At 37.8% G+C, this 20,814-nt stretch overlaps 1 protein-coding gene across 2 annotated transcripts in view; it reads left to right on the plus strand.

Moving 5' to 3' along the window:
• Positions 1-1,283: 1,283 nt before the first annotated feature.
• The window catches only part of LOC122799575, a 597,377-nt gene continuing 577,846 nt past the window's right edge, over positions 1,284-20,814 (plus strand). For both annotated transcript variants that reach the window (XM_044068716.1, XM_044068717.1), the window contains exon 1: positions 1,284-1,469. In XM_044068716.1, the coding sequence (XP_043924651.1) occupies positions 1,347-1,469 (123 nt within the window). In that variant the 5' untranslated portion in view covers positions 1,284-1,346. The remainder of the gene's footprint in view (positions 1,470-20,814) is intronic.

Here is a 20,814-nt window from a genome sequence, read left to right on the forward strand (position 1 = left end):
TCCTGAGATTTTAATACAAAAAATGCTAACTTTTCTCGGATAGTTTAATAAAAGTTATTTTGTACTCGACACATAGTGATATAAACATACCAAATTCTACAAAAGTGAGTTTTTATTGTTGCAAAGTGTAATTTGGAACTCTACACTAAGCATGGGCGTGGTATGTCCAGAAAATTGCAGATTTACAAAAAAAGTCCATCGCTGGGCATCTGAAAAGAAAGCAACCGTACTACTGAAATATGCGTGAAATCTTGCAATGCGCTTAATCCCCAACAAATAAAAATTTACGAATGTTATAGCCGTGTGACAAGTAAAATTTTTTTTAATATTTCAATTACAAAATTCTGAAGCTGTTATAATAGTATCAAAACAGGAAAAAAATAACCCCTTTAATAAAACTTCTACATGACCCCCACCCCACACAGAGGCAAAACTATCTTGGGGTAGTATAGGTCATGCAATATGCCCATACGTAACCAGTAGCTCAGCTTCACATTCAGCTATTGCTTCCATTTTCAGGACTTGAAAGTCTAGGGACCATATGCTATAGCAGCTATTCGCTGTTTACAACTACATACACACAAATGACGTCAGCACCACCAACACTATCTAAACGAGGTACCCAGCCCTAAAGCAATGTACGCCAAGTAGTCTTTATTGCTCTCGTTATACCACTGCAGTAGTGTCCCAAAACGAGCTTTTAGTTTCCCAAATTTAGGCCAAAAATTAAATTAATGCTTGAATGGTTCCTTATGCTGTGCGCCTACTGTCCTTAGTCAATTCTAATTTTGGGCAACCACCAGTTGCTATACAGTGAATCACAAACAGAACCCGCAATGTTATGGCTAAATCACAGCACCTAGTACGGGTACCGAATAACTTCAAACACGGTTTTCCTAAACTGGCCACTTTGTAAAATATAACGCTTTATTCCAATTACCAAGAATATTTAACCAAAGTTGTCGTGTAGTGCGCACTGTAGCAAATTACCTTTAATCGCACTCAGTGTCGCCTACTCTACACATTTAACGTCTTTATACTGATACACAGCATGTAATACATCTCTAAGATGTTATTAACTCATATCGTAAAACAAACGTTCAATGTACCACACAATCTTACTACCGCGAATTCCACTGCTTTACTGTTACCGTATTGCCTGGCTTCATTCCTGTCAGTTTTATTCAGCACAATCTTGTGCGTTGGCTAATTTTTCCTGTCTTTTTTGAATGGAGCCATAAGGCTCGTTCACGTGTATTCAAGCCACGCCTCCACACCGCGCAGCCGCGGGCAACAGCCAGGCGCTTCAGCAGTCCTGTGCTGGTCGATGTATAGGTTTGTTGTTCATGCCGGTGATAGTACCTGGGATGATGGAAACTGCAAAGCAGATCACAGCAACGACAGCAGCGTGGGCTCTGAGGTTGTTGACAGCGCTTTTTCTAACTATGGTAGGAACCGGGGAAGGCAAGGTAAATTGGAACTAAAATAATTAAAACGTCAGACTACTTTAGTGATGCAGGAATGTAGCTGTAGAATTGTATTGCAGTCTGTGATGAACTGGTTTTTCATTTTGCGTAAACGCGTTTGGCATCCTGTGGGTTTTATTTTTTTTAATTGACTTGCATTCTGTAGTGCTAGTGGCAGGGATCTTAACATTCTTAGTAGGGACTGAATTTTAATATTGTATGATTTAGCCAAAAAGGATAATGATGTAATCTGTATACCAGTGGTTGTCTTGGACTGCGTAAATTAGAAACCAAGAGACCAGACAGACAGACCTCTGTTCAGTAAATCTTTCCAGCAGCGTAATTAATGTATTTTTGCTGTGCATCCTGACCTTCTGATATCCTGTTTGCTTTTCTAAATTAAAATAACTGCAGTGCGATGCTTGACGTCTTCTTCTCTTCTGTAGGGGTATTTTGAAGAAACAAGTGATGCACACCTGGATAACAGTGCTATGATGTTCAGTACTGGGAATAACAATCTTTCTTAATACACTTCAGCTGACTTCACACTTGTGTGTTTTATGGTAATGCTGTATAACCGTTGCAGCTTCAGTTAGTTTTTGCTGCTCCAGTTTGAAGGTCAGGTGGAAATCTTTGTCTAAAAAGCTTGTTTCTCTGTCCCACTTGCATTTATGTGGGTTGTTTTACTTCAGGGAAAAGCACCCCCAGAAATTTAAGTGGGGGGATACAGTTTTATATATTCCTAACTCTTGAGAATTTACCATTATTGATTCATTTCTCACTAATATAAAGTTTTCATATTTTTCTAGCAAAATTACATTTGATATGTAAGAATGGTGGCTTAATATCTAGTACTTGCTTTTGTTTCCAAGAACTGCTGCTTTATAAGAACCACTAAATTTGTGAGCACTTAATCATTTGGGGGGGGGGGGCACCTTGACAATGCATTCAGACCCCATGCTGCAGGCAGCCCTTTCATCAGGTGTGCTTTGATTTTTTTTTTTTTTTTTTTTTTTTACTTGTGCAGACTATTATATAATGAAATGAACTCTGTACTACTAAACATAATCCTTTCTTCCTCTACTCCTTTGGAAGTAATTAAGAAGCCTAACGGGGTAGCTGTCAGACCTAGAAGTTCTCTGTACTTCCCTCAAATACCAGTTGATGCTGGTGCACATGGATATGGTTATATGTAAGTTCTTTGAACTGTTTATTTTAGTACTCTTGAGTTGCAGTGATTTTTATTTATAGCCCATCACCCCTTAAAAACACTTAGTAGAATATAACTGAGTGTCTTTTCAAACTTTTTTTTATATTAAGCTATCACAGGTTGGGTACCTTTTTAAATAAGGAAGTGACTACCAAGCAATCTGGTTTTAGCTGTTGCAGGTACTGCCAATGTGAACCTTAAAAATTGTTCTTACTGCTTGGTAGTTTACGTTTTTAAATGCATAACATACTTGGTACTTCTTGACTTAAGTATATTAATCCAGTGAGCCTAACATTCTTTACTAACATATATTTTCCTTTGTTACATTCTAACAGCAAGGACTTGGATGATTGTATTAGTAGTCTGTATATTGACTGAACTGCATGATTGTAGTTTAACAATCACAACAAAATTGCAGTGTACTCGTTTATTTATTACGCAAGAAACAGTAGTAAATTATTTTTGCAGTAGCTGAGGAACAGCTTAGTCCATGTGGGAGAAGGATTTGCAAGATACAGAAATAGTTGATGGAGATGCTGCTGGTCCATTTATTCTGTTTAATTCTCCCTGTAGTAATATAAACCTCCACTTAATTCTGACCTTTTTCATTTTCTTACTTAAACAGCAAGGTTCTTCAGTGCTTGTCTGCTTCACTTGTCATTTTCAGTGTCATTATTTCCTTACTTCAGGAATTGAAGTGCAGATAACATTTTTGTATGTTGAATGATTTTGTCAAAATTTCTGCAGAAAATGTTCACTGTCCCATTTCATAAGCCCCCCCTTTAAGCTTTTGCTTTAAAAAAATCTATAGTCGTTCAGAAATATTATGTTTCGGTGTTCATATGTAGTTAATAGACTTGCAGTCCAGGGGATCATTAAGGATCCTAACCCAAAGTCCCAGTTATGCAAAAGCACTGCCTGGTTAAGTGACTTGCTCAATGTCACACAGTAAGCAAGTAACAGCTGAGTGAATCCAACCCTGTACCATAGGGGCTGCAGCTCGCGGCCTTAACTGTCTGCACCAATTGCCAGGCTTCTTGCTGTGTTTAGCTATAATCTGCTTATACCCTTAAAGATAAAGTGCAAAGTTTTTTTTTTTTTTTGTTTTTTTTTACCATTTTTTTTAGTTATAATTATGACCCACATTTTGTAAAGTGGGCTTTGGCTACTTCAGTGGATTTATATTTATTAAATTTAATTAACTGGTGTGCTGAGCAACTGTCCAATTACTTCCTGATTCCATGTCATACAGCCCCACATTCTGATGATGCAGTAGAGGGGAGAAACGGCTTTTGCTGAGCTGATGTGGTTTCTGTAGTGTACAGCAGATTGTATTACAAAGTAACCAGAATGCAGCACAGTTAGCCAGACAAAAAAATTCAAAATCTTAATAAATGCAGCTATATTCAAGTAAAAGGTAACAAAAGATGGAACAGGATTAAGATTCTTAGTAATATGTATAGTGCTTGGCATACAGTGTAATAAACAGATGTAAAACTAATAAATCATTGTGTACCAGTGGACTGATTTCTCACTTTTAGGGAGAAAACTACAGATGTATAAATCACCTCAACAAGAGGCCAAATGTACAGTGAGTTTTTATATTGTACCACAAGGAATTAGTGCTGGAAAGAAAAAAATGTGTTTCTGTGAAAATTAAGATGCAGTGAAGTGATCATTTCATAGTAGATGACTGTTTACTACAGTGTGACAGTGTTGTTTCACAGTTTGCCAAGGACAAAAAACTTTACTAGGAATTCATTTGTAGTGCATGGACTGCCATGATTATGTTCGGGAATCCGGAAAAAGATAAGCCTGTTAAGTATGTCCCTAGTGCAAGACCCGAATGCACGAGTGCTTAGGGTTGCTTAACAAAAGCTTCTTAATGACACCTAAGTTAAGGTCTTGTCCCTGTGGGGCACTACCTGCCCCTTAGAACTGTTCCCTCCCCTATTGCCTTTTTTTTCCTGCATGCTTGTGCTCTATTTTCATTAGGTGCCAACAGTACGTTAGAGTTGGCAGCTTTGCTGAAGTCTAGATAGTATTTTCTTTTTTTTAACAAGAAGCATCTTTATTGAATTATCACTTTTATGACATAGGCAGGCATACATTTATATAAATGAAAACAAACCATATTGTCATATTTTCAGTTGCAAACATTATACACCACTTGCAATCTTCTATGCAGTCATTGTCAATCAACCGTTACATAGCTCATTCAGTTCCTGCCTTCCCTTAAACCTCATTCCTACTCCTAATCATTGTTCTGCACAATTTCACTTTTTCTTATGCAATTTACTCCAACCCTTTTCTAAAGATCCCAATTCCAGTCATTTTATCTCCATTATTATATTCACTATTTTTAACATGGTTGGTTTAGATTTAAATTTTCATTTTCTAATAATTGCTTTCTTGACCACCGCCATAATTAAACTCATCAAGGCCTTACTATGTCTAGGCAGTTCCTATTCTGTATCGCAGCTCAAAAAAGTCTTTTCCCTAGTTACACCAATTTGCTCGCCCAGTATTTCTGACAGAATAGTCCACAGGGACTTTTTAAAGTCTGCCAATTCATTGCATCCCATAAAAATATGTTCCCAATTACCTCTTTCTTCCTCTACTTGAGGAAAAATTCTTTGGAGTCTGCTGGAGGTATACAAATACTTATGCAAACATTTCCAAGCAAAGATTCTAAATCTTTTAGACTTTATTTTAACATTTGTTTACCAGGAAAGTCTGACTAGGATAGACCCCATTTTCAGCAGAGGCCCTTGGAGAAATGCTGCACATGCATGTCTTTTGGAATGTGTGAGCAAACCAAATCACCCGAAGGAAACCTACGTGAACACAGGGAGGACATGCAGACTGCGCACAGAAGGCATCTGAGCCGAGAATCGAACCAGAGAACCTCTTGTTGTGAGGAAACAGCTACACCACTACACTGCCCATTCCTATTCCAAAACATTATTCTGCACAATTTCATTTTTTCTATGTAATTTGCTCCAACTCTTTTTTTCTAAAGACCCCACTTCTAGTTCTTTTATTGTTGCATATTTGGGAGCCATACATATATCATCCCATTGTTTCTTTGTTAATTGCTTATCCAGTCTGTCCTCACAATCCTTTCTAACCTCCCCTGATTAATTCTTATAGTCATCATGCAATATTTTATATGACTTACTAATTATCCCATTTTAACAGCAGCTTCTATTCGAGATTCTACTAAAACCTCCACCAGAGCAATTTTTCTTCACCTAGGATGCCCTTTTATATCTTTGACAAGACTATCTAGACTTCAAAGATTTGCTTGTCTACCACCACCTCCCTGGCTCAGTCACATGACTGGATCATGTTGTCTGATTTTTGGATTCTCCTGTTCTGAATACATGCTGCAATTTAAGCAGACTTTCCTGCTGCAGGAGCCTTGTGACCCTTAACTGTAGGATTTTCTCCATTATGTGACCACTGCTGAGATCAGATTCACTGGACTGTAGTTCTCTGCGCAGCTTATTTTGCTTTTGCTGATGTGCTCTGTCTCTGTTTGCTTCCAGCCCCTTGTTACCACACCTTTTAATTTCTCCAAGTCTTTTGGATTTCTAATACCATGACAAGACTGGACCAATTCTTAAGTCAAAGTACGATTAAAGTTCATGAAATTGGTATTGTTTCAATGTATGATGTCAGCTAAAAGTGCTCTTCGCAGCACCCGCAGTGTGCCCAGTAATGACTCATTCTCCACTTTGTATGGGGTCACATGGATTGGTAACATATCTAAATATGATTGTAATTTTATTTTTATAAGACCTGTTGCTCCTACGACTATTGGAACTGCCTGGGTATCTTTCTTCCACATAGCTCTTGTTTCTCCCTGCAGATCCTGCTATTTTGTGACTTTGTGTCTCTCTGAACACAAGACACTGTAGTCACTGGGTGTGGCAATTTCAATGAACAATGCTACTTTTGTCTTCTTTTCTTGGACCACTATATCCGGATTTCTAACATCTGTCTTTTGAACTGCTGGTAATGGGTGATCCCATGTGATATAAACTTCATTTTCTATGATGCTTTGTGGCTCATGTTTCCAGTATTTTTCAGCCACTTCAATAATGTTTGCACAAACCCCAGTGCAACAGTCTTGCCACATTATTATGCCTTTCAGTATACAGTCCTTCTGCCATTAGTACATCACAACCAGCAACAAGGTGTGTGACTGTTTCCAATTCGGTTTTACCAAACCTACATTTGTCTGTTTCTCACACATGTTCAGTGCACACCAGCGTGTACGTAGCCCACTGTCTTGAGCTGACAATATTAACCTTTGATCTCTTGGTTTGAATTTGCCTCTCCTTAACCATTCCTGTGTTCGTTCCTGATCAACATGAGGTACTTCCAGAAGTTTTCTATACTTGCCACTATATTTATGCTTTTTCCACATTTCTTGCCTTCTCATCTGGTCCTTCACCTTGTATTCTTTCTTATGTTTTTTTGCACATTCAGCTGCTGCCTGATTTTTATCTGCTTCTGGTTTGATTTCCATTCCTGCTTGACGCCAATATGCTTCTGCTAAATTAAGCAGCAATGTCATCGTAAATTTATTCTCCTTATGTTTCAAAACTTTCACTACATTTGGGTCTTATGAGGTCAGCAGATATGTGTGGAGTCCCACAACTGCAGATCTATATATGTAATCAATTTCAAGGAGGCCCATCCCTCCTTCAGAGAGGGGAATATATAATCTTTGTATACACTGATTTTTATAAAGCAATTGATGAGCAAGAAGCATCCTTCTTGTTTTCCTGTCTAATCTATCTACCACATTTGTGTCCAGTCAATCACTCCAAAATTGTAAGTTAGGACAGGAAGAGCAAATTGGTTTATAGCCTGCATTTTGTTCCTAGATGTTAACGCTGTTTTCAGAATTAAGTTAAGTCTTGTAAAGTATTTTGTACTAAATTTAATCTGCATTTGTTCATGTTTTATTGTTGATCCTTCAATTCCCCAAGTTCTTTTTATATCACATTTTTGTCCCAAACTGATGTTTTTCTGGTGCTGCAGTTTTCCTGCTTTAAAGGGTGCTTTTGAACACTTATCAAGACCAGATGACATTCTTATATCATCTGAAAAAGTTTTGACAACCTGCAGCTGTGCTTTCAGTTCCTCATATGAGGAGCTATACAGTTTTAAATTATCAACAAAACGAAGATAGGTCTTTACACTTTGTTGTTTTCTATGAGCCCCTTCTGTATGGGATCTCTAATGCTTCCTCAGAGGATAATGAATTAAGTAGCCATCTTAAAATCCTGAGTAGGATTCCATGTGGCCTCTGTGACTTGTCCTCCCTTAGTGGCTGTACTGTCCCAATTACTTGGTTTGTGGCAGTAACTGTATAGGTAATGCTCTCAGTTTTTCTACTGAAGATCGGAAGGCTGTGGGTTGTATCCGCACCTCAGTAGTTTGATTAATTTTTCAGTACTGGCATATGCACTGCAGCATTGGGGGGGTGCTGCACTCCTGAGTGTCCTGTATTTTGGATGAAACATTAATCCAAGGTTTTGTCTTCCTAATTTAGTGACCGTTAATTTGGATGAAAAAGATCCCATATCACTTATCAAAAAAAGGAGGGGGGGTCTTTAATTCTATACAAAAATTACATAAGAGCACATTTTACATATTTACAAATGTGCAAAATAATGTGTACAATAAGATTCTGTATTACAAACAAAAACATAAATAACATCTGTGAATTAAAACTCTCCAGCTTATACATTTGAAAAAAAATCATGAAAGAATGAATAATAATAATAATAATAAATACTACATTGGATTTATTGGAAAAAATCTGTTTGGACTGCAGGTTAGAGACTGCCTTCCTATCAAGGACTGATATCGGAGTATAGGTGGATTGATATCAGAGTATAGGCAAAGAGAAAGAATTAGGGGAGTACTAAATGAAAGACCAGCACTGGCAGTTTTTAATAGAATCTAGAACAGAAGCTGCCATTAAAAAAGGAATAAATGGAAACAGATGATCCGCTGGGGCGATCCCTAACAGGAGCAGCCGAAAGAAGAAGAAGAAGTAAAGCTTATAAAATATTGCATGATAATTATAAGAATCAATCAGAAGCTTAGAAAGGCATGGGAAGAGAGAGATTGGATAAGCAATTCACAAAGAGACAGTGGGGGGTATATGTATATCTCCCAAATATGCAACAAAGTCTAGAAGATTTAGGATCTTTGCCTGGAAGTGTTTACAAAGTATTTTATACCCCAAGTAGACTCCAAAGAATTTATCCTCAGGTGGAAAGCAAATGTTGAAGGTGTGACGGGCAAGAAAGAGGTGGCTGGGAACATATTTTTGGGAGTGTAATGAGCTGGCAGACTTTAGGGATTCCCCTGCAAACTGCTCTGTCTGAGATGCCGAGTGAGTGGATTGGATTGTCTGGGGAGATGATTTTTTTTTGAGCTATGATACAGAACTGGAATTGCCTACACATAATAAAAGCCTTGCTGAGTCTAATTATGGTGGCTGCCAAAAAACAATTACTAGAAAATGGAAATCTAGACCAACTTTACTAGAAGCAGTGAATATAGTAACCGAGAGAAAGCAACTGGAATTGGGATCTTTAGAAAAGGGACAGAGCAAACTACATAGAAAGAAATGGGGGTACTTGCGTATTATTGCAACCAGATTCGTGACGTGTGATTATTTGTGATTTATTCACAAAATAATGTATATTAACATGAAAAGGGGTGTGTAAACTAATACCTAATAATGGCCATGCAGGTAAAAAAATGCACTCTCCAAAGCTAAGAATACAGCATCCATGGGACCAGATGACATCCCGGGCTGTGTACTACATGAACTACAATATGAACTGGCACCTCACCTAAGTGTCATGTTTAATCATAGCCTCACCTCAGGTTTCGTGCCTACTGAGTGGCGCAGAGCTACAGTTATCCCACTCCACAAGGGGGATCCACCTTGGATCCCAGAAACTACCATCCCATCAGTCTGACGAGCCTGATCTGCAAGGCCATGCAGCGTATTATCATGGAACTTATAAACAAAGACATTGGCAACCTTCAAACACTGGACCCCACCCAGTTTGGGTTCATGAAGGGCCGATCTTGTCTCCTGAACCTGATTGACTTCTTCAAATCAGTCTCCAGAGCCATGGACAAGGGTAAGGTGGTTCACACAGCCTATCTAGACCTTGCCAAGGCCTTTGACACCATCCCCCACTCTGGAATCATAGATAAACTTACTAAGCTGGGCATTAATCCCTACATCACCCAATGGGTTGCTAACTGGCTTACTGATAGAACCCACACTGCAAAAGTAGACGATTCCAAATCCAGCTCCAGCTCCTGGGACCGCTCTTGTTTGGCATCTACTTCTCTGAATTACAGGCCAACACTAAGGGACTCTAGCTAACAAAGTTCGCAGATGACTGCAAACTGGGAGCCATTATTGAATCCCCAAATGATGTGGATACTCTAGAAAAGGGCCTTACAGAAACAGATGCTTGGTGCCAGAGCCATGGGCTCAAGCTCAATGTCAAGAAATGTATAGTTATCCCCTTTGGGAAAAAACATGTACCCGTGAATTACCATATAGGTGGCAGTACACTAAACACCGAAAGTGTGATAAGAGACATGGGGACAGAGGTGGACAGTGGTCTCACCTTCGATAACCAAATCGTCACAACAGTCAGGAAATCCTTCTATGTAGCACACCTCATCACTAAGGGCTTTTCATCCAGAAAAAAGGAGGTCATTGTCCCACTGTACTCATCCCTCATTAGACCCATTATAGAAAACAATGCCCCATTTGGTATGTACCTCTCAAGACATCTGCAACAACTGGAAAGGCCGCAGAAATACTTCACTAAAAGAGTCCCAGGCCTAAAGCAGATGCCCTACTCTGACAGCCTTAAAAAACTCCAGCTGTACTCTGTCGCATATCGTCTACTCAGAGGCGATCTCTGCTTAACATACAAGGCCATGTCAAACCCAGAGCTGTTGGACATGCTACACTTAAAAAAAAATCCCAATCCCTCAGAGCCACATGCTCCAGGGATCTAAACCTTGTCATCACAATAAACAAAAACATGCTGGAGGGATAGGTTCCTGACCCAGAGACTCCCCAGACTCTGGAATAGATTGCCCATACATGTCAAGCAGAGTGCCTCTTTGGCCCTCTTCAAAAGGAACCTTGACGATTGGATGGAAGAAAGGAAATTCACCCCAGGGATCATGGGATCACGTCAGTCGCCCTGCTAGACAGAGGTCCAGGGAAGTAAATAGTGTGGGAAGAAATAGCCAGGGAATTGTTATGGCTAGGCATGTATAGGCCCTAGGGCTGATAGCCTAGTACCAACCTATGAACTTAATATTCTGTCACATTACTTATGACATTGGAAGAGGAATAATGGCAAAAATCCTCTTCCAGGTTAGCGTCCTTTCCCAATGTAACTTACTGAATAATGCAATAAACATGCCTGCTGCTTCCGAGTCTGCTGAAGAAGGACCTGATTTTTTTTATTACATTTTGTAAATCTTTATTATACATCTTGTAAGCTACAGTTTTTACACAATAAGAAGTATGCGGAAAACCAAATAAATAAAAGTAATATTACAGCTAACCGACATTTTGTAAAACACATGACTTGCAATTCTGAACATGTTAGAAAGTCCACTGAGAGGTATTAACAGCATTGCCATTCCCATGGCAAGATCGTTTGAGCTGTAAAACACAGGATCTACACAATACTCAGTTACATGACTTACAGAGCATCCAAAGTTGCCATACATTAAGAATGTCAAGAAAGATGAGATTGGGTAAGGACGAGTGTGAAGCAGCAGTCACATTAATTTCATGCTAAAACAAGTTACATCAGAAAAGTACGCCACCCAAGAATACAAAAAGTGATCGCTATTCCTTTTCCTGCCTCACACATAGTGAGGCACACTAGTAATTATTTCTTCACACACCCCTTTTAAGGGTAACAGAATTTTTTTCGGCAAGCCACAACAAATTATAGCAGGTTGCAAATCTGGTTGTGATAATACGCAAGTGCAGAAATGGGAATTTGTGGGAACAATATATGCAGAGCAGATAAGAAACAAGGTTTGAATGAGCCATATAATGCTTAACTGACAATGACTGGATAGATTATAAGTGATGTATAATGTTTGGAACTACAGTTGTTTCAATGGTGTCTGTGATGTATAATGTTGCAATTAAAGTAGTGCCACTGTTTGTTTTCCCATTTATATAAATGTAAGATTGCCTGTGTCATACATGATAATTTAATAAAGATGTTTATTGAAAAATGCATTCTTCCACTCTTTGTCTGTAAACAAAATTTTAATGACTGCAAAACTTCAGTCAAATAACACATCTTATCATATAATATTTCTTGGCATGTTGTTTAACCATAAGAACCAAATAGCCGAGAAAATTACTCTATTTTCTAAACAGAAGCATCCCATGGAATTCCACAGTCTCCATATCTTATAATAGGCATTAATACCAGAAGCATAGTTAGTTCAACCAGTGCCCTGTGTGGGTACCATAAACCAGCACTCCACCCCTTAGCTTTTAAGCAATTTACTGTGTCTGTATTAAGCCACTCTACTAATTGGCTTATTACAGATCATGCCCTGGCACCCCCAGCTCCTCCATTGAAGAGAAAAAATGGATATTCCTTTTATTGTGACACCACCAACCAGGTGGCCAGATGCCCAGCACAAACACCCCTCTTTCCAGCCCAGGTCCCATTTCTATGCCCTTCCCCCAATCCTCTTCACTTTTATTAAATAAATAAATAATATTTTTTTTTATTGCAAACTGTAAAGAACTTCTTTATATCCTGCCTGGATGGAGTTCTATGTATCTCAAGTTTTAGTTTAAAAAAAAAAAAGACCGCAAATGCAATACTGTCTTTTACCCAGGGTAGCCCTCCTGCCCTGCCCTAGTACATTTTAAGAAAACATGCTTGACATCATCTTTTACATTATATCCTTGCCTATGATACCTTTTTGCAAAAGTGTTGTAGCTCATATATTAGAGTAATTATAGTAAGGATAGCCACCACAAAAAAATCAGACCATTCTGAAATTGCCTTATACCTTATGCTTCTCTTTTAATTCCCTCTCTTACTTATGTATTTCTCTAAACATACTCATCTTTATAGAAAGATTTTCATACTGCGTGTATATCATAATGTGTATACCACAGTTTTCTATCCGCCACCAAGCCATGTATACTTAATGTCCACTGATGCATCCTGTTCTGAAACTCTTTCATTTCTACTTCCCCATCAAATCTTACCCGATTTCTTTTTTTCATACCCATCCAGAAAAGACTGATATCTTTTAAATTAAAAAAGAATACCCAACAAATTTTTTTGCTCGTATCTTTGATGCTTTGTAACTTATGTAATGATGCCAGAGAAACTCCTGGATGGACTAAATATACCCCCTCAACCTTTTACTTCATTGTGAACAATATTTCTTCTGATGGGATTAACCCATGTCCCCAGAAAAATGAAAATACAGTGTATAATATTTCTTTTTCTCTTTCCTTACACAAAATAAAAATCCCAAGTATGTAACTTGTTAGTCTTGTAGGTGTCTCATTTATTAAATAAACTTTCTGCCTAAATGACATTTTGAAGGTCTTCCAAAAGCTATCCATGTCCCTCATTTTTAAAAATTTAAAATCACCCCTTCCCATTGTCTCGGAACACTTTCATGTCCACTAAAAGTAAGGCCTAATGCTTTTATTTCCAATACAGTAGACTCTATACCTGGTATCCCAACATCTGTCCCAAACCCTTTACAATTTCATTATTTATAATCCTACTTTCCCTAAAGTTCTTTCTGCTCCATCAAATTAATATGCCAATAACTGTCTGTTCTGATAACTAGCATTAAATCCTCTATAGAAACTATAAATTGTGAAAATGTCCACCCCTAAACCAACTCCTATCCCTCCCCTTAAAATTTAACATCCATGTACTTGATTACTGCATTCATCACCAAGCAAAAAAGGAAAAAAAAGACCTTCACCTAATGTGCATCCTTGCCTAACTGCCCTCTGCATTTTGATGTCATGATCTTCCAACTAAATGTTAACAGTAACACATTTGACCAGCTTGTGTACTATACGCATCAATCTGCACATTTTGATACCAAAGCCAAACTGCTATATTTTCCATAACAGCCCGTGCTCTAAACTATCAATGGCCTTTGCTATATTTTATAGCGTATGCCATAATGTACCCCTTCTCTTGCCTGCACTTCATACGCTGCATGTTTAATTAACAATCAAAGTTCCTTAATTTTGTTTACCTGGCAAACCATATGTTTCTGTTCTCTCATATCTACTAATACCCTCTCTCATTCTGACCTGTAGAATTTTCATCAGGATTTCATAATCTGTATTACACAGAACAGATCTCCAGTTTTTCATATCCTGTTTTCCCTCTTCTAACAGTTCATACTGTGTGATCATTAAAAACCCCCTAAAGTGAACCATTCATTCAACACATCCAAAAATACATTTTTTGCATATTACTCATTGAAATATAAAAAGAAAAAAAAACTTAAGTGAGCCCATCTTCTCCTGATGAGCTGTCTGTACCTGTTCTGATACCATTTTAAGCTCATCTAACTCAGATAATTTTTTAAAAATCTGTATCCATCTTTTCTAAATGCCAGTATCTTAACTCTTAATTGTCTTTGCATTCATATTACTTCTCCATATGTTTTGTTGCAATAGTCATAATTGCTTTCCCTTTTTTCTAGCCCAGTGCTATCAAGCAAACTATAAATTATATTCAGTCTTCTTAACTCATCTACCTAGAAAAGGTAATTCCTATTCTTTGTTTTCTAACATCTGTAATCTTTATTTTTTTCATATATTTCTTCTTTTTCTGTTTAGACATTCTTGACGCTGTGTTTCTAGTGAATATTCATATTTCTAAAGTAACAATCTATACATCTCCCCGAGATATTGTTTCTTGTAATATAGTATTTTTTTTCCGTATTTGTCTTTAAATCCTATCCTCCAAACAGTAAGGGACACACTATCTTTCACGGTTAAATGCACTTCCCATAATATTTTAACCCTGCTCTGCTAATTCCCCCTATTTATGTTAACTTTTAAGCCTTTCCCTTTTACAAGACTCGCTTCTTCATCACCAGACTGCCCCCATACAGCACAATGATCAGAAAATCTGGTCAGTTTTTGACCTGATACTTCTTGTAATTTCTCAGAAAATAAGAAAATGTCTGACTCAGTCTGGTGTTCTCTTTTGTAATACAGATATATATAATAATGTGTCTGTCTGTCCTTCATCCTGATCCAATTACAAATCACCTGTCTTTTAAAAGTTCCTTCCCAATTCTAGCATCTTTGGTTAGCTCGTCTTTTGTACATCATCTTAAATTGCAATTGAGGTCCCCTACTACTATTTGGTTAGTTGACTACTACGTATGTCCCCACATCCTCTAGTAGGCTGCATCTCTCTTCATATTTTGGACACAAATACAATGCAATTATTTTTAGTAGGTCTAACCATTGCATTCACCACAAATCCACCACTTGTCTGTAGTATCAAAAATCTTTACTTATAACTGCATACTGTTTTTATAAAGGAAAGCAACACCTCAACAGGTCTCAGTCCCAACCATTCAAAAAATGCCATCTTACCACAGTTTACCAAATTGCTTTCTTTTCCAAAAAGAACACAATCTAGTGTCCAGGAGAATTATAAAGTCATAATTTTTGTTAAACATTGTAAAAGTGTAATTCTTCCACATTCACCCTTAATGCTGTTAATATTTAACAATGAAATATCAACATAAAATGTTCCTCTTTCTACGTATGCCCTTGAGCTTTCTTTTTTGTTTGTGGACTCTGCTACCTATTGTATCACATTTTTCATCTCTGCCTACTCTGTATCCTCCATGCTATCTTCTTCAGTTTTTGCAGGGCCCTGTCCATTTTTTGTTCTGATATAAATTATAGATTTAGTTCTCTATGAAAAATCTGTTTTCTTTTTGTAATTCCCAGATACTGCTGCAACACTTGCATAAGTAAGCTTTGGTTGCTTTACTAAGCAACTTTCTGTCTTTCTTTCTCAACCTCTTGACCTTCCACGTCACATGCCTGAGCATCAAAGCTCAAAGTATGCCGAGGTTGTAGTTTCTCATGGGATACTCCCTGTGTTCTGGAAATCATTTTACTATTAAATCTCCCTAGGATAAAGCAAACTTGTATGCTTGCTCCTCTATCATTGACACCAAAACTTTATCTTGTAATCCTCCAGATTGTGGTGTAAAAATGTCAATAATTTCACTAATTTTTTTTTTTTCATTTAAAGTTGTCTTACAAAGTGTGTGCAGGCACAACCACTGCCATGCCTATCCACTTCTCCATCTTGGACTCCACCACTACAAAGAGTAGGGACTTATTATTGATAATCCTCACTTATATACATTATTTACGTAATATATATTATTTATAGGTTCATAGGTTGGTACTAGGCTATCGGCCCTAGGGCCTATACAAGCCTAGCTGTAACAATTCCCTGGCTATTTCTTCCCACACTATTTACTTCCCTGGACCCCTGTCTAGCAAGGTGACTGACGTGATTCCCCGGGGTGAATTTTCTTTCTCCCATCCAATCATCGAGGTTCCTTTTGAAGAGGGCCAAAGAGGCGCTCTGCTTGACATGGGCAGTCTATTCCAGAGTTTGGGGAGTCTCTGGGTCAGGAACCTATCCCTCCAGCATGTTTTGTTTATTGTGATGACAAGGTTTAGATCCCTGGAGTGTGTGGCTCTGAGGGATTGGGATTTCTTTAAGTGTAGCATGTCCAACAGCTCTGGGTTTGACATGGCCTTGTATGTTAAGCAGAGATCACCTCGGAGTAGACTATATATGACAGAGTATAGCTGAAGCTTTTTAAGGCGGTCAGCATAGGGCATCTGCTTTAGGCCTGTGATTCTTTTAGTGCATCTGCTTTAGGCCTGTGATTCTTTTAGTGAGGTATTTCTTCGGCCTTTCCAGTTGTTGCAGATTTCTTGAGAGGTACATACCAAATGGGGCGTTGTATTCTATAATGGGTCTAATGAGGGATGAGTACAGTGGGACAATGACATCCTTTTTTCTGGATGAAAAGCCCTTGGTGATGAGGTGTGCCACATAGAAGAATTTCCTGACTGTTGTGGTGATGTGGTTATTGAAGGTGAGACCACTGTCCACCTGTGTCCCTAAGTCTCTTATCACACTTTCAGTGATTAGTGTACTGCCACCTATGTGCTAATTCACGGGTACATGTTTTTTCCCAAAGGGGATAACTATACATTTCTTGGCATTGAGAGTCCATGGCTCTGGCACCCAAGCATCTGTTTCTGTAAGGCCCTTTTGTAGAGTATCCACATCATTTGGGGATTCAATAATGGCTCCCAGTTTGCAGTCATCCAGAAACTTTGTTAGCCAGAGTCCCTTAGTGCTGGCCTGTACTTCAGAGAAGCAGATGCCAAACAAGAGAGGTCCCAGGACTGAACCCTGAGGTACTCCACTTGTCACTTCTCTGGAGCTGGATTTGGAGTCAGCTACTTTTATAGTGTGGGTTCTGTCAGTAAGCCAGTTGGCAACCCATCGAGTGATATAGGGATTAATGCCCAGCTTAGTAAGTTTCTCTATGATTCCACAGTGGGTGATGGTGTCAAAGGCCTTGGCGAGGCCCAGATAGGCTGTGTGGACTGCCTTACCCTTGACCATGGCTCTGGAGACTGATTCAAAGAAGTCAATCAGGTTCAGGAGACAAGATTGGCCCTTCATGAACCCAAACTGGGTGGGGTCCAGTGTTTTAAGTTTGCCAATGTCTTTGTTTGTAAGTTCCACGATAATACGTTCCATGGCCTTGTAGATCAGGCTCAGACTGATGGGGTGGTAGTTCCCGGGATCCAAGCTGGATCCCCCCTTGTGGAGTGGGATAACTGTAGCTGTGAGCCACTCAGTGGGCACGAAGTCTGAGGTGAGGGTATGATTAAACATGACACTTGGGAGAGGTGCCAGTTCATTTTGTAGTTCATGTAGTACACAGCCCGGAATGTCATCTGGTCCCATGGATGCTGTATTCTTAGCTTTGGAGAGTGCGTTTTTTACCTGTGTGGCTGTTATTACTGGAATTTGGCAATCTTCCGGTATTGAGATGGGCCATTTAGGGGGTGAGAGGTTGGTGAAGTTGGCACTGAATCGATCTACCAGGATATTGGCAATATCCTTGAAATCAGTATATTTAATGCCATTCTGTTGTAGCTCAGAGCAGATCTGAGCATTGACATTTAGATTCTTGACATAGTTATAGAATGCCTTGTGGTTGTCTTTGGACTCTTTGGCAGTTTTATTATATTATTTACATAGTATACATTCATACTATTAAACACTCCCCCACCCTTTTTTCCAAAGCCCAAAACTTATTTTCCTCAAGATTTCTGATAAAAATCAATTTCCCATTAAACTTTACTTCATTAAGTCTCCCAATCCATAATATCCATAAAATAAAAAATATTATTTTATCAATTTTTTTCAACTTTTTTGTTGCCATGGTACTCGTATTCAAACATGTTCATGTTTGTGCTTGGCCTTTTCAAAACCTTTCAACGTTTTATTTTTACATATCTTTTCCCGTAATTTCTTTATTCTAGAACATTTCAGAACCACTTGTTCTGTTGTTTCAAGTTTCCCACAATGAATACATATTTTTTTTCTTGCTTTCTTTTATATAAGGTATGTTAGCTTTAATGTGCAGTATACCTATTGATAATTTCCACAAAAAAATCTTTACATTTATATATATTCTTACACCACATAAATTTCATTTTAATAGCATTGTTTTTCTGTTCCTAAATTATTCCAGAGAAAAATAAAATCATCTTTCATAATATTCAGATACCATTTTTTTTTCATTTATCTTTTCCCCAAAGTATCATTATCTTCTTTACTTAGTTTTTTAACTCACCATTTCTGTGTCACTTTTGCTTCTTTCCTTTTATAAAAGTATGCTCTATATATTTTTTAATCCCTTTACGTATTCTGTCTTGAATGTTTATCTTTTCTCCTTTATTCTTTAATTCCTTTGTTATTCCTTTACTAATTTATTCATGTAAGGTGCCACCTCCTCTTTTTTTCCTTGTAAAATATCTGTTTATATAACAATCTCTTAAAATTTTCCTGATTTTTTTTTTTTATTTATTTATTTTTTTTTTTATATCATTTCCTTTTATTTTTCATAAAAAAACTGCCTTATCCCTCTATTTCTTTAAACACTTCTTGACTCCACTACTTGTATTTTAATTTCTCTATTCTTCTCTTTTCATCTTGACATTCCAAAAAAAAAAAAAAACACTTTATGTACTTTTCCTTGAAACTTCACCAACTTGTCCAATTTTCATAAAATATTCTCATACCTATATCATCCTTCCACAGTTTATTAATCTCTTTCCTATCCTTTTTATTGAAGTCATTTTCATTAAGCCTCTTGACATCTTTACATATCCTTCATGTATTCTTTTTTCTCATGTACCTATAGTCTTATGGCTACATGATCTGAAAAGCCTGTCCTTTTTTCCCTTTTTACAGATTTTTTTTTAAACTGTCAGATACAGAAGTGAAATTAAAACAAATTTGATTATTTTTTTACTAAGTCCAGTGTTTATATCCCATATGTATAGCTTTCCAATTTTCATTATCTACCGTATAATTTTAAATTCAGGACTTTTTTTCCTGTTCTTAAATTGCAATTAAAATCCCCCACTAATATTGTATTCCTATTAACACCTACATTTTGTTGTATCTTTCGGCTTTTCCCGGTTAGGGGTCGCCACAACGGAACTCCGGTCCATTAATGATTGGCAGTAGATTTTTACGTACTGAGTTGCCAGCCCTAACGTACAACCTTCAACGAAGGTACGCCTATTCACGCATGTCTCCACACAGAAGACGCTTTAGCTGAGAATCGAACAGGACAGCATCTTACTGTGAGGCGACAACGCTACTGCAGCACCACCACCACACTATTAACACCTACATCATTTAGAAAATTTTAAACATTATCTCTTTATTTGTAACATATGCATAAATTTCGATAATTCTGTAATCCTTTGTTTCCTTGTTAAATTTGTTACTGTTATTATTCCTAATTCTACAGTTGTAAAATCTAAGATTTTAATGTGTTTTTTTACATAATTCACATATTACTGAACATGTATCTTTTCCATATTCCATACAATGTTTTGACCCTGTAATACTTAAGTGTGTAACCTTTCTTATTCTGTCAGATTCTAGTATCTTCTAATAGAATTATGTGCATATCAAGTGAAGCACACCCTTCTAAAATACCTAACCTTCTTTTAACATTCTTCATACTGTTAACATTCAAAGCAAAGATCTTCAACCTTTAAAAATAAATTATCCCCTCTCTCATCCTTTGCTTTTTTATTTTCTTTAACAAGTACATTTTTAAACGTTCTTTTCCTCTCTTTCACTCTTTCTATAGAATTTTTCTTTTCCCTCTCTACTTGCCAGTTTATATATTCCTCTTTGCTCATATCAAACACCTCACCTTCCCCTTCCCTTTCCCCATCTTTCCCTCCGTTATTATATTTTTATTTCTTTCCGGTCTCTTTTTTTGTTCCTTTTCTATATTTATTTTTATCTAGGTCATGCACAGATCCTGTGTGTTTATTTTCATGTAACTTCTACATTTTCTTCACGATCCACCCATGCATGTCCAGTTTTTCCACATTTTTTGCATTTCATGTCACATGTTCTTGCTTCATGCCCTGTGTGACACCCATGCCCTGACCCAGCAATCAAGGAGCCTCAATCCTCACCACTAACACCAGAGAGGGCATCTCATATGAGAGGAAAGGATAACAAATACACACAGTAAAGTGCAATTTCCCTTAAGAGCACACAGAGGTCACAGTCAGTCTGGGGCTGATCGCTTCCTTGCTCCCCAGGTCCCCAATAAGACTCCCCACTGGCACAGCCTAGTGGGCAAGCTAAAGTCTCCAGCACCCTCTCTGTCCAACCAGTGCTTCGTGACCCTGCCCAG

Source organism: Protopterus annectens, chromosome 4.part0 (assembly GCF_019279795.1).
Source record: "Protopterus annectens isolate FY-2018-M chromosome 4.part0, PAN1.0, whole genome shotgun sequence".
Taxonomy (NCBI): Eukaryota; Metazoa; Chordata; order Ceratodontiformes; family Protopteridae; genus Protopterus; species Protopterus annectens.